Consider the following 13128-nt stretch of genomic DNA (forward strand, 5'->3'; position numbering starts at 1 on the left):
GAAAAGGTACAGACGCTATTAAAATGGATTATGGATTAAAAACCGTTATTACTGTGTGTGCATGTGCAAGTGTCCAGGCATGGGTACAACAAGACACACATGGAGGTCAGAGGACAACTTCGGGAGCTGTTTCTCTTTCCACATGCCCCAGAGTCAAACTTAGTCAGCAGCATGCGGCAAGCACCATTTCCCACTGAGTTACCTCACAGTCTCTATGTGTATATATCTGTGCCTAGGTGAGTTTATGTGTACTGTGTGTGTGCAGGTGTTTGACGGTAACCTGCAACAGGAGTTACTGAGAACTGATCCCAGGTCATCTGTAAGGGTAGCAAATGCTCTTAAATAATGAGTTAAACTCTGAATTATGGATTGCTTTGCTTTTTGTTTTCCAAGACAGGGTTTCTTCTGTCTAACAGCTCTGGCTGTCCTGCAACTAGCTGTGTAGACCAGGCTGGCCCTGAACTCACAGAGATACACCTGCCTTTGCCTCCTGAGTGCTGAGATTAAAGGCGTGTACCACCACCACCCAGCCCTGAATTCTGGGTTTGTGAGGGCAAAGATCACAGTGAGGTGGCTTTTCCAGATTTCTTCTTCTGAGGATTATTAGTTTTCTTAGGAAGACTACTGACAAGGTGTTTTTGATCTCAGTACTAGTTACCAGCCACCCTTCTCTGAACCACCAATAACAACGCAAACTTTAGATGACTGCAGCTGGAATCTATCTAAATATCACTTAGTTCCACTGCAAGTCAGTGGCTCAAGATCTACGAAAGCCATGGGTTTTACATGTTGCAGCAGGCCAGCAACACACTGCTATGTTTTGACTCTGTGTTTCTGATTGTTATACAGTATCTTCTGATGTTATTTCCAAGACTTGCTTGGTGGTAATTTGGGCGCTTGCTAAGTACTTGAACTTTTGGTTCTGGTGACCAAACCCAGAGTTTTCAAAATGCCAAACAAATAAGAATAAGATATTCTTTCAGTCTTTGATAAAAAATTTCTATGTAGCAAGCTCCATTTACTGTGAAGAAACTTATAAAACACCTCTGATTTTCCTTCTCTATGCTAAACACCCTACACTAACCTCCACATGGCCAATGAAATTTCTTCTGTCTGTTAAAATGCGATGCTAGAACTGAACAGAGCCGAGGACGTCAGCTTATCCTACTTCTCTCCTGCTGCTCAGCATTAGGTCAGCATTTGATCTGTGCCCACTTTAGTCTCCAATATATTTTATCTGATCTCTGGAAAAGCTTTATTACTTGAACAAATTGTGAAAAGTGCATGAGAAAGTTCCCAATTAAGCTAGACAGTGTGTGAGTGTACATGTGTGTGCATGCGTGTGTGCTACGTACACGAGGGTGGAGGCTAGATTTCAAAGTTGGGTATATGTGTGGAGGTCAACTTGGGGGAGTCAGGTCTCTTCTTCTACCATGTAGATCCTAGCAATCAAACTCAGATCATTGGGCTTGGTGGCAAGTGCCTTACCCACTGAGTCACCTTGCTGCTGACTACTTTATTTTTTGAGGCAGGGTCTCTCACTGACGCTGGAGCTCTCTGATTCACTCTGTCTCTGCCTCCCCAGCACTGGAATTACAGCCTTTTGTGTGGGTTCTGGGGATCTAAACTCAGGTTCTCACACTTCTACAGCAAGGGCTTTACTGTCCGGCCATCTCCCCAGCCCCTAGCTAGACTACTTTGAAAATAAAGTTGTACAGCAGCTAGCGACGCAACAATAAACCGGTAAGCCAGAGTCCCACAGGAATGCATGCAGAACTTACCTCTCTAATAAAATACTTGGTTGTCCAGGGTGTGCCTGTTTCAGTCCGATGTCTCTCTTCAGCTCTCTGCCGTTCCTCCAAGGCACGCTTGTGCTCCGTGGCCTTGTCAATTTCAGATTCCCTCAGAGAGTCTGTTACATCTTTCCATAATCGTCTAAAATTAAAAATGGCCTATTTCACAAATATTCTTTTAAAAGAGGATAATTTAAAAGTCACAATAATTTTTTTCTTCTTTTTAGTAATTCTTTTTAGCAGCTTCCCCTTCCAACTCTCTTCCCAGCATGCCCCCGCCCAAATAATTTCTAACATTTACATTTTTCTAAATCATTTCGCAGCTCTGAGTTTGAGAGCACAGACCGGGCCCCTGTTGTGATGCCCAGATTGCCGCAACTGTGATGGGTTTTACATTGAGAAGCTCAACTAAGAAGCATTTTCTCAAGTTTCCTAAACACAGCTATTCTGTTTTTAGGAAACTTTCAGAAATGAACAAATAACATGAGATATCTTTACAAGACAGAAATGTAGGAGGTTGAGATATGGCTTGCCCACACATGTGGTGGTGCCTTCAGTCCCCAGCTCCACATAACACCAGGCATGGTAGGGCGTCCTGTAATCCTAGTGCTTAGGAGGCAGAAGCAGGAGAATGAATTCAAGGTTATCCTAGGCTGTATAGAGAGTTCATGGCTAGCCTAAGGTACAACCCCCACAGCACAAAGAAAAGACAAATAATCCAATAGAAAAGATATTTAAAAAAATGCTTTGTGAAAGACAGAAATGGCTAATTCTTCATTAATTTGAGACTGATATATGAGTAGCATATTGGTCACTGGGAACTATAAATTACAGCCACAAAAGCTTCATCCCTATTAGAGCATAGAGTATAGGGACAGACACTGGGGGGTATGGAGAGACTGAAAGAGGAAGGTTTCTAAAAAAAAATAAAATAAAATAAAACCAAAAGATGGTTGAATATAATTAAACTTTTAATCACACTGACCATGGGGAGGGAAAATTACAGTATAAAGAATAAGTCTTGGGGCTGGAATGACGGCTCAGGGGTAAAGAGCACTAGCTGCTTTTTCAGAGGACCCGGGTTCAATTCCCAGAACCCACACAGCAGCTCACAACTGTCTGTAACTCCAGTTCCATGGTACTCAAAACCCTCATGCAAAGAAGACGCCCAATGCACATGAATATTTAAAAAAAAAGGAAGAAAAGAAACTGGGAAGTGATGGTGCACGCCTATAATCCCAGCACTTGGGAGGCAGAGGCAGGTGAATCTCTGTGAGTTCGAGGCCAGCCTGATCTACAGAGTGAGCTTCATTCAGCACAGCCAAGGCTACACAGAAAAACCCTGTCTTGAAAAACAAAACAAAAAAAGAAAGAAAGAAAAAAGAATGAGTCTGGGGCATCACTATATACCCCACAGGAGGAAAGGTACTACTATTAACTGCCAATAAATTGATAACTAGTCAAACTAATTTCTTTTTTTTGTAGTCCTGGCTGTCCTGGAACTAGCTCTGTAGACCAGACTGACCTTGAACTCCGAAAGGTTTGCCTGTGCCTTCTGAGCACTGGGATTAAAGGTGTGCGCCACCACCATATTGCTTGTAAATGAGAAGTTCAAGCAATTCAGATCTTTGATATTATGTGAAAACCTGGCCAGCGCTAGTTTGCCTGTGAAATCTGTTATTAGCGGAGGGAGCTGCAGTGTGCTGTGGGGTCAGAGGGACAACCTTGTGGGGTTAGTGCTTTCCTTCCACCTTCTACATGAGTTCTGAGGATCAAATTTACACTGTCAGCCATGTAAGGCAAGTACCTTTACCCTCAGAACCATCTCACCAGCCAGGTAACTAACTGGTAGTTTTCAAGGTTAGTTTTAATGTAGGAGACAAAAACTTGTCAATTATTTTTCATACATAAAATGTCATAGCTGGCTTTTAAAGATAAATAAATCAGACCGACACTTTCATTTAACAGATGGCAAAGCTGATATAAACTGCAATAACTTAGTGAAGGGGCTCAGCTAGTCTCCAGAGCCCCGAGCTCCTGACCAGGCAGGAGGGTGACACACCTGGACTCAAAGGGATCCTGCTTCTCCAGAGGCCTCACTCTCTTCTTCGTCACAGCCAGCTTAGTCAGGTCCACGCACTTGGTCTCCCCGCTGCTGTAGGTGAACTCCAGAACACTGTTCCACTCCCCCTGCACTCTGCACACCACGGTGTTGGAAACGTTGTGCTTCACTTCAGCTGTGACGCTACAGCAGGGGAAGCAAAGGGGTTCTCAGAATTTGCAACTTTAAATTAGCTACAGAGCACATTTCAACTGCCAGTCCCTAGACCAGTGAAGACCAATCCTGTTCCGGATCCCTAGGGCTGTTCAGCTGCATCAGATTTAGTCTTCAGAAAGAGTAACAGCCATCAGACTGGACTTCATTAGCATAAACGGAAAATCCCGTCTAACATGTTTATTACAATATACAAATGTGACAGCACTATAATCTAGCTCTCTCTCACTGGCCCATCTACCCCAAACATCTGAAGTTCTAGAGATCAACCACCCATATTTATTAATTTGTGATTTTGTTTCCTCTAAACAGTTTCTCCATGTAGCTCTGGCTGTCCTGGAACTTGTTCTATAGACCAGGCTGGCCTCAAACTCACAGAGGTCCACCTGCCTCTGCCTCCCAAGCACTGGGATAGAAGGTGTGAGCGACCATGCCTAGCCCAAAAATCACAATTTTAAATTCAATACAAAACTTGAATAAGTCATTAATAGTTAGAAAAATATGAAATACAATTAAAATTTTAAGTTCACTGGCTAAAACAGAAAAGTGAGGTGTAGCGATCTATGAAAGCATATGGATGGAGTTCATATAAAGTAGTAACATGTTCCTGGACGCCAACAGACAGTGGTGCTGATGCAGCTTAGGTGGAAGGCACAAAGAAAAATGGCTCAAACGTTTAATGAAGTGTGTGCTTCCTGCAGAAAAAAAGTTGAGATAAGTTCAAAACTCAGGGAACAGCAGGCAGGTTAAAGGTTAAGGTCTAATGACTGTCTAGAGCCTGTGACTTATTTGGGTTCAAAAGAAAACTTGGGAGACCCAAAGCATCACAAAGAATGAGGTAGCATTTGCTGTGTGTATACAAGGCAGGAAACCAGGAAGGAAGGAAGTGAGCTGCCAAACCAGAGCTCAAAGCAGGTGGGTAGAGACTCCAATAACGAAGGGTCCGTGGGCCAGATCTTGGGAGCCAAGGGGTATGATGGTTTAGAGTAAAGAACAAACATTCAAAATGCAAGTCAGATGTAAGTGATAATTGTGGTTCACTGAACACAAAGAATATAGCTACAAGGCCACTTGATTATAGGAGCGGGAACTCTTAAATTGTATTTCAAACTATTTGAATAAACAAAATAGTATTGCGAAGGGCTCCTTAGAAGTCAGACAGAATGTCTGTTTAGGGGTCACTACATTATTTCTCAAAAAAATTGTTAGATTTATTTATTTTATGTGTATGGGTGTTTTGTCTGCATATATGTGTGATTACCATTTGCATGTCTGGTGCCTGCAGAGGTCAAAAGAAGGTCTTGGATCCCCTGGGACTGGAATTACATATGGTTGTGAGCTGCCATGAGGGTGCTGGAAACTGAACCTGAGTCCTCTGCAAGAGCAGTAAGTGCTCTTAACCACTGAGCTATCTCTGTAACAGTCTGTCCTGTCCCTTTAAGAGGCAAGCTCCGCCCACTCCCCCCTTCTACTGATGCCAGTGTGATCCTTTCTTCTGCTTCCAGTCAGTGCTCTCTCTGCCCTGTCTCTCTTTGGAAGGGCAGCTGCTGCCGTACTGAAGCCCCCCACCCCTTTCCCTTTTACTAAATAGACTATATCCAAACTCACTCTGCATGGTGTGCCTATCTGTCTCGCACCTGCCTGGGACCCACAGAGGCCTGTGATATTGGCATACATTTACATGAAAGACCAGACCATCTCTTCATGGTTACTTAACTTGGTCACTATACTATAAAGACAGTCAGAGAACATATGAAAATTAAAGGACACAATTGTGTTCTGCTCTACCCTTCTCTAGTCTAATTTAAGAACATCCACACTATCTTTTCATCTAACTCATTGTACATGTCAACATGGCTACCTCTGACATGCCTGTCCTCTGTGCTATACACATCTACATCTACATTCAACCAGTGTCTGCTAGCAGGGCCGTTGTGTATCCATACACAAATGGTGAAGTGTATGATGTTAGGGAGGACACAGGCCTTGGGCATGCTGGTAAATGTTTTACCTTGGAGCTATATCCCCAACCATATCCAGAAGAACTATTTGTGATAGGCAAAAGTTAGAAACTATATAAACAGCTGTCAAAATTAAAATGCATTATAAAGGCTAAAGAGATGGCTCAGAGGTGAAGGGCACTTGCTGCTCTCAAAAGGGAACCATTTTGGTGCTCAGCACCCACATTGAGGGGGCTCATAGTTGCCTGTTACTCCAGTTCTGTGGAGGCCCAAAAAGGCCTATTTCCATGTTGACCAAAGGTCAGAGACTAGGAACTAGCTTCTAGTTCCTTCAAGGTTATTGTGCTTCTACTCAGACAAAGGTCCTACCTAGTAGTAAATCTGTTCTGCTCTCTCAAGGTTATGGTCATCAGGTGTGGCTAATTGCCAGACCCCGTGCTCCTGAAATAGGAAAGTAGTTTGTTTGTTCCTACCTAAAACAAAAGTCTAAGGATCCAACTAAGTTCCAGTCCCCTTTATGGAGATAACTTGGGATTCTACCCAGGGAGTGGTTTGCCTACAGAGTATTCTGGTCTAGGGCGTGGGCGTGACTTGGTAACTTGTTTTGTTCTAGTAACAGAATGTTTAGCTATGAATGTAGCCTGTGACTTTCAATTGGTATGTTCATTTCCTTGTACCCAGTAAAGGCAGTCTTTTGTCTTACTCCTACCTTTTGGGGTCAGGGGTATTTTAAGCAGTTGGAAATTAAACATGGGTGGTAAAGTTTTGGTATTCACAGAAATCCCCTCCTGATACTATCCTATATCTTTCTCCCTTTTATTATTTTCATTCAGGTCTTCATATTCTTTACTGTATTTCTAATCCCCACGCCCTTACCCTGCCTGGAGAGATGTATTTTTGTCGAGGCTGGTCCCCGACACAGTTCCGGGGATATGACACCCTCTTCTGGCTTCCATAGATACCTGCATACATGTGGCTTACAGGCATCCACACAAACACACACGTAACAAAAGTAAACAAACAAGAATGAAGTATCGGTTGTGGCATAGTTACACAATGGGATACAGGCCTTGATAAGGAGAAAAAAAACCCTGCAAGCATACAAGGACAAATCTCTAAAAACCTAGCACTGAACAAAATAAGTAGGGTATAAAAGTCAACATAGTGTCTTTAAAACTAATGTGTGGTATTAGAAATCAGGAGAGTGGTTACCCAAAGTGGGAGGGTGGCAGTAGTTAGCCCAGGAGAGGAGGAAAAGAAACTAACAACCAAAGAAAGTTCTCTGGGATGTTGGGGATCTGCCACAGTGAGGTAAAGACCTCCACTCTGAAAATTCATGACTTGGTATATTCTTGTATGGTTATTATTTTTTAAATAAAGAGTTTATAGGAAAACTACCCACACTTCCATAACAGTTTTCAAAGGATGAGGAAAGAGTAGGCAGCCTCAAGATCCTATTGGAAAACTTGTTTTGTCTCTCTGATGATTTGGAAGAGCGCTGCAGGAAAGGACACAGCAGCTGACTTCCAGAGAAATCAGAAGTCCAGAGAGGACCAGCACCTGGACATCTTCAACTTGTGTTATGTTCAGACATACGTTCACCCTAGCTTGTAGTAGGCTTCCTTCCCTGAGTTTGGCCTCTGACTCTGAATTCCTTTGGTCAGAACTGTGCCATAGACCACAGGCTCATCTGTTAGAAATTCTAGTTTCCATGCCGTTAGCAACTTCATAGGGAACAGGAAAACAACACGAGTTAGTATGCTGGCATCATTGCTGTTTTAGAGCAAGGTCGGATTTCTAGAGTGCTTTCTTTCCTTTTTTGTGTGTGTTCGTCTGTCCGTGTGTGGTTGTTAACTGGTGGTGGCACACGTCTGTCTGTTCAAGGAAAGCCTCATCTACAAACCAAGTTCCAGGACAGCCAGAGCTGTTACACAGAGAAATCATGTCTTGAAATACAAACCCAAACCAAAACTATATGTACTTGTACATGTCTGCCTGTGTGTGTATGCCCAAGACCGAGACTGTTGTTAGGAATCTTTTTCCATTGCTTTTCCACCTTATCCTTTGAGGCAGTCTCTCAATCTGAGTCACAGCTCTAGCTAGCTTGCTATGAGGATCCCCTCACTTTGTCTTCTCAGGTAGAGTCACAGGAAAGCCACCATACATACCAGCATATGTGGGTTCTAAAAATCTGAATCCAGACATCTTGCCTGTGCGGTAAACACTGCTAACAGCTTTGTGCATGCGCTCTCTCTCTCTCTCTCTCTCTCTCTCTCTCTCTCTCTCTCACACACACACACACACACACACACACCCCTACCTTAGTCTCCTTTACAGAAGACAAAACAGGAAAAGAGCAAGCAGTTCTAGTACAAGATCAAAGAGCAGAGCGGGACCCAGACACCTTCAAGTTCTTACCGGTGCAGTTTGCCGCCATAAAACGGCTTAGTGTGAAAAGTGATGCTGGCTGAGTATCCCGTCTTTGTACAGTTGACGCCGACTTTGCCACCTAGTTCTACCCAAGGAACAGTAAGAATGGACCGGGCATATGCACAAGGCAGCGAAAACGTGTACTCTTCTCCATGTTCCAACAGACTAAGGACACCTGAATGTGAAAGCATGATGGTGTTAACGTCTCTTCCAAGAAACAGTTTTCTCTTCCTGTCTAGTAATAATAAAAATATCATTATTTTTATACTCATTTATCTTTTCAGAGTATTGACTTCATTTGGCAGCACTTCCAGATGATACTGAATCAGAATCCCTTTCACTGTGACCTTCCTGTTCCTCTGGGTTTGTGGGACCTGTAACTGTCACAGTACAAGCAGTCTAAAGGTCCCACCGATGCTCCTAAAAATAAAATAAAGCCCTGGGGCTGGGGTGGGAGCTCTGCTGTGCAGATTCGTGCTAAGACTTGGTCACCAGCAGCTCGGCAGTCACTCAGAGTATGATGAGAAAGTGTTCATTATTCTAGTCTGCATGTGTGAAAGACCCAGATGTAATCTTTTCCTCAAGAACAAAGAGCATTCCACGTTTTATTTACCAAATACAGAAGCTATAAGAGATGTAAGAGGTCTAAGTGGTAATTTTCAAACAAATATTATTCTATTAGGGGATTCTATATCAACAATGTTATATTAAAGTAGCAAAAACATATAAAAGGGATTAATAATAGTGAATAACTGATCTGCATGATACACTAAGCATACTCAAGCTACATTATTAGTACCTTCATTTTTTACCTATTATAACTCATTTATTATGTGAGTGAGTGTACGTGTGTATGTGTACACGAAGGTCAGAGACAATCTTGGCTGTTGTTCCTTAAATGTCATTCACCTTCTGTTTTGGAGACAGGGTCTCTTACTAGCCTAGAATTCATCATGGAAGCACAGATGGCTGGCCAGTGAGACTAGATCCACTTGTCCTTACCTCTCCAGGAATGGGACCACACACTAGGTGCCTTATTCTTCTGATGAGTTAGAATAAATATTTAAAATTTTAGAATAATCAAAAACAAATGGAACTTGTTGTGGTGGTACACATCATTTACATCATTAATCATGGCACATAAGAGGCAGATAGATCTCTGTGAGTTTGGGGCCAACTTGGTCTATATAGCAAGCAGCAAGTCAGTCAGAGCTACATAGAGATTCTGTTTCAACCTGATTTTGATAAATAGAGGGAAAGTAAGACTCATGGAATCCTAAAACCCAAGTAATTAAACTAATTTCCTTCTAATGTTGAAGAACATAAATAACAAAAGCAAAATGACCATAAATCTCATGCAGCTGTGTGTGTGTGGGTGGTGGTACACACGTATTGTGTGTGTGTTTATGTGTGCATGTATATAGAGAGCAGAGGTCAACACCCCGCGTCTTCCTGTAACAAGGCTAGCCTGAAACTACAGAGCTCTGCCTGCCTCAGACTCCGAGTACTGCAGTCACCACCTTCTTTTGAGGCCGGTCACTTACTGCTTACCCATTGTCATGCCTGGCTTTCCTGTCATGGGTGCTGGGGACCTGAACTTGGGGTGCATTTTTGCAAGGCAAGGACCTAACAGACTGAGCATCTCACCATTTCTCTATTCCTTCATCTTTTTTACTTGTTGCTAAGGGTAACAGATGGCAGTTTAGTTTCCAAAAGGCAATACTTATATACAAGAGAGGATCAGCTAATAAAGAAGTCACTGTACCTCCCCTCAGGACTCACTGAGTTGAAAGTGGCACGTGCTCCTCCTTACGGATCTGAGAAGCAGAGGCTGCAGTGCCAGACTATCCACTGAGAACGAGTAACAACAGCTCTCCTTCAGGAGCACATAACAAAGAGTGAGGTTCTATATACGTCCTGAAACTCACAGTGTAGATCAGGCTAGCCCCAAACTACCAGAGATCTGCCTGCTTCTGCCTCCGGAGTGCTGGGATTAAAGGTATGTGCCACCATGCTGCAAAGTTTCTACAATAAAACATTTTACAGGTGTGGTGGTGAACCCCTGTAATTTCAGTGAGTTCAGAGTTCCAGGCCAGCCAGAACTACACAGTGAGACCTGTCTAAAAACAAACAACCCAAAAATCTTTATATTTAAATTTTTAAAATATAATTTCAAGGAGAATTTCTATTTGTTCATACTAATAGCATAGTATTCTGGTGTGTCTCAATATACATTCTGGAGCACAATACCAAAAAAGTAGTGTATGTCACACTTAAAATCTCTAACTGGGGGCTGGAGAGAGAACTCAGCAGTTACAGGCACTGGCTGCTCTTGCAGAGGACTTAAGGGGCTCAGTTCCCAGTCCCCAGTATGGTAGCTCACAACTTCCTGTAAGTGGCTACTGCATACACGTGGTGCACTTACATATATGTAGGCAAATATTCATATACATACAAACAAATCTCAAAAACCCTCCAACTAACCCGTATGCAGCCTTTCCAAGCTTAGCAAGTGTGACATAAAAACCGGAGAACAACCTTTCTACTCACCTTCTCCGACCATGGTCACACCTATGGACATGCCTAGGAACTTGCTTTTAGTCCAGACGTGCGCATTTACACACATCTTCCTTTCTGTACATTCTGCATAAAATCCTGAGACTGGAGGATGATGGGAAACTTGCTCAGCAACAAATCTGACAGTGTAACAGTCTGAGACCCCCTGGGCTAGAACATCCTCCGGCAGAGGAGTATGATTTGTGACGGCGGGGGTGCAAGAGCTGCCACTCAAACCGGATGCCATTCCGCCCTTTGGCACCCTCCAGGAGCAGTGGAAAGTCTCCCCAATGATAGGATTGTACGGCTTCTTAGCAATGGCTCCCTTCCGGCCTTCATGAAATGAGGTAAGGTAGTACTCAACAAAGCGAATCATCCGGTCCTCGGGCGTGGCTCCATTGGTGATGCCTATGAACAGGTCTGGATGAGACATGAAATCTGCATACATCTCCAGTAAGGAGCGCTTCTCCAAGATAAATGTAGGAAGCACCACCTAAAACATCAATGCAAATCAATTAAGAAGGAGAATTAATATATCTATATCTATATCTAGATATATATCTGAAAATAATTATCTCTATCTTCTAAGAGCATTTGTTGCAAACAAAAGGATCTGGTCTTTATAATAAGAAACAAAAACAAGACAAAATAAAACCCCAAGCGTGTTTAAAAGGAGATGAGACTCTGCCTGAGTGGTTACGATTAAATACAAATTCAAGTTAGACAGAGGCCTAACATGAGCTCCAAAGCAGCACAGAATACTCAGGGGCCGTGTCCGACGGATTTTCTATAGCTCTCGGGCTTCCAGGCTGCATGAACATACCAGGCACACTGTACTGCATGAGACATGCCATTTCTCTTTTAGATTTAATGTTTAATTATTTGTATATGTGTGTTTGTATAGGGTATGTGCAGATGAGTACAGGTCCAGTGGAAACCAGAAGAGGGTGTCGGCTTCCCTGAATTACAGGTGGTTGTAAGCTGCATTAACAAGGGAGCTGGGAACCAAACTTAGGTCCCCTGCAAAAGCAGTACCTGTTTTTCACTGCTGAGGCATTCTCTCTGGGCCCACATCCTCTTCTCCTTAAAAATAAATTTGGGGGGGGGGGAGCTGGAGAGATGGCTCAGTGGTTAAGAGCACTGGCTGCTCTTCCAGAGGTCCTGAGTTCAATTCCCAGCAACCACATGGTGGCTCACAGCCATCTATAATGAGAGATCTGATGCCCTCTTCTGGCCTGCAGGCACACATGGAAGGAATGTTGTATACATAATAAATAAATCTTTAAAAAAAATTTAAAAAAATAAATTGTGGGAAGCTGAACATGGCAGCACTTGGGAGCATGAGGCAGACCCCTTCCAATGTGAGGCCAAGTCAGCATGTGCTAGTTAATTTTTGTAAACAGGATACAAGCCAGGTTCTTTTGGGAAGAGGGAACGCAACTGAGAAACTACATCCATCAGATTGGCCCGAAGACACATCTGTGGGCATTTTCTTGATCTGCTCCCCTGGATGGATGGTCCCAGATGGTATAAGAAAGCAGGCTGAGCAAGCCACAAGGAATAGTCCAGTGAGTGAGCAGCATCCTCCATGATCTCTGCATCAGTTCCTGTCTCCAGGCTCCACCCACCCCTCAAGACAGGGTTTCTCTGTGTAACAGCACTGCCTGCCCCGGAGCCCTCACAGAGATCTGCCTGCCTCTGCCTGAGTGCACCATCACCCAGCCCCTTCTTCAGGGTTCTGACGTGACTTCTCTTCAGGAAGAGACTGCGAGCTGTAAGCTGAAATAAACCCTCTCTCCTCCAAGTTGTCTTCAGTCAGGGTTTTATCACAGACACAGAGAATCGAACTACACAATAAGAAACTGTTTTAATAAAACAAAACAAACAAACAAACTGTAGGTGATAAGGTTTTATTTCCTGGAGAATAGCCCCACAGACAAAGGCATTTCCTGTTCTTACAGAGGGTGCAGTGTGGTTCCCAGGACCCATATGATGGCTCAGAACCATCTGTAACTTCAGTTTCAAGGACCCAGTGTACTCTTCTGACTCCTGGGGCCACCACTCACTCATGTGGGCACACATATAATTATAGGTGAAACACTCAAACATAAAA

At 43.3% G+C, this 13128-nt stretch overlaps 1 protein-coding gene across 2 annotated transcripts in view; it reads right to left on the reverse strand.

Moving 5' to 3' along the window:
* The window catches only part of Osbpl11 (oxysterol binding protein like 11), a 60099-nt gene that overhangs the window by 4999 nt on the left and 41972 nt on the right, over positions 1–13128 (reverse strand). For both annotated transcript variants that reach the window (XM_048454092.3, XM_048454093.3), the window contains 4 exons: positions 11010–11508; positions 8448–8634; positions 3856–4038; positions 1782–1935 (listed from right to left, as the gene is read on the reverse strand). In XM_048454092.3, coding sequence (XP_048310049.3) covers positions 1782–1935; positions 3856–4038; positions 8448–8634; positions 11010–11508 — 1023 coding nt within the window. The remainder of the gene's footprint in view (positions 1–1781; positions 1936–3855; positions 4039–8447; positions 8635–11009; positions 11509–13128) is intronic.

This window comes from Myodes glareolus, chromosome 2 (assembly GCF_982192425.1).
Source record: "Myodes glareolus chromosome 2, mMyoGla1.1, whole genome shotgun sequence".
Taxonomy (NCBI): Eukaryota; Metazoa; Chordata; class Mammalia; order Rodentia; family Cricetidae; genus Myodes; species Myodes glareolus.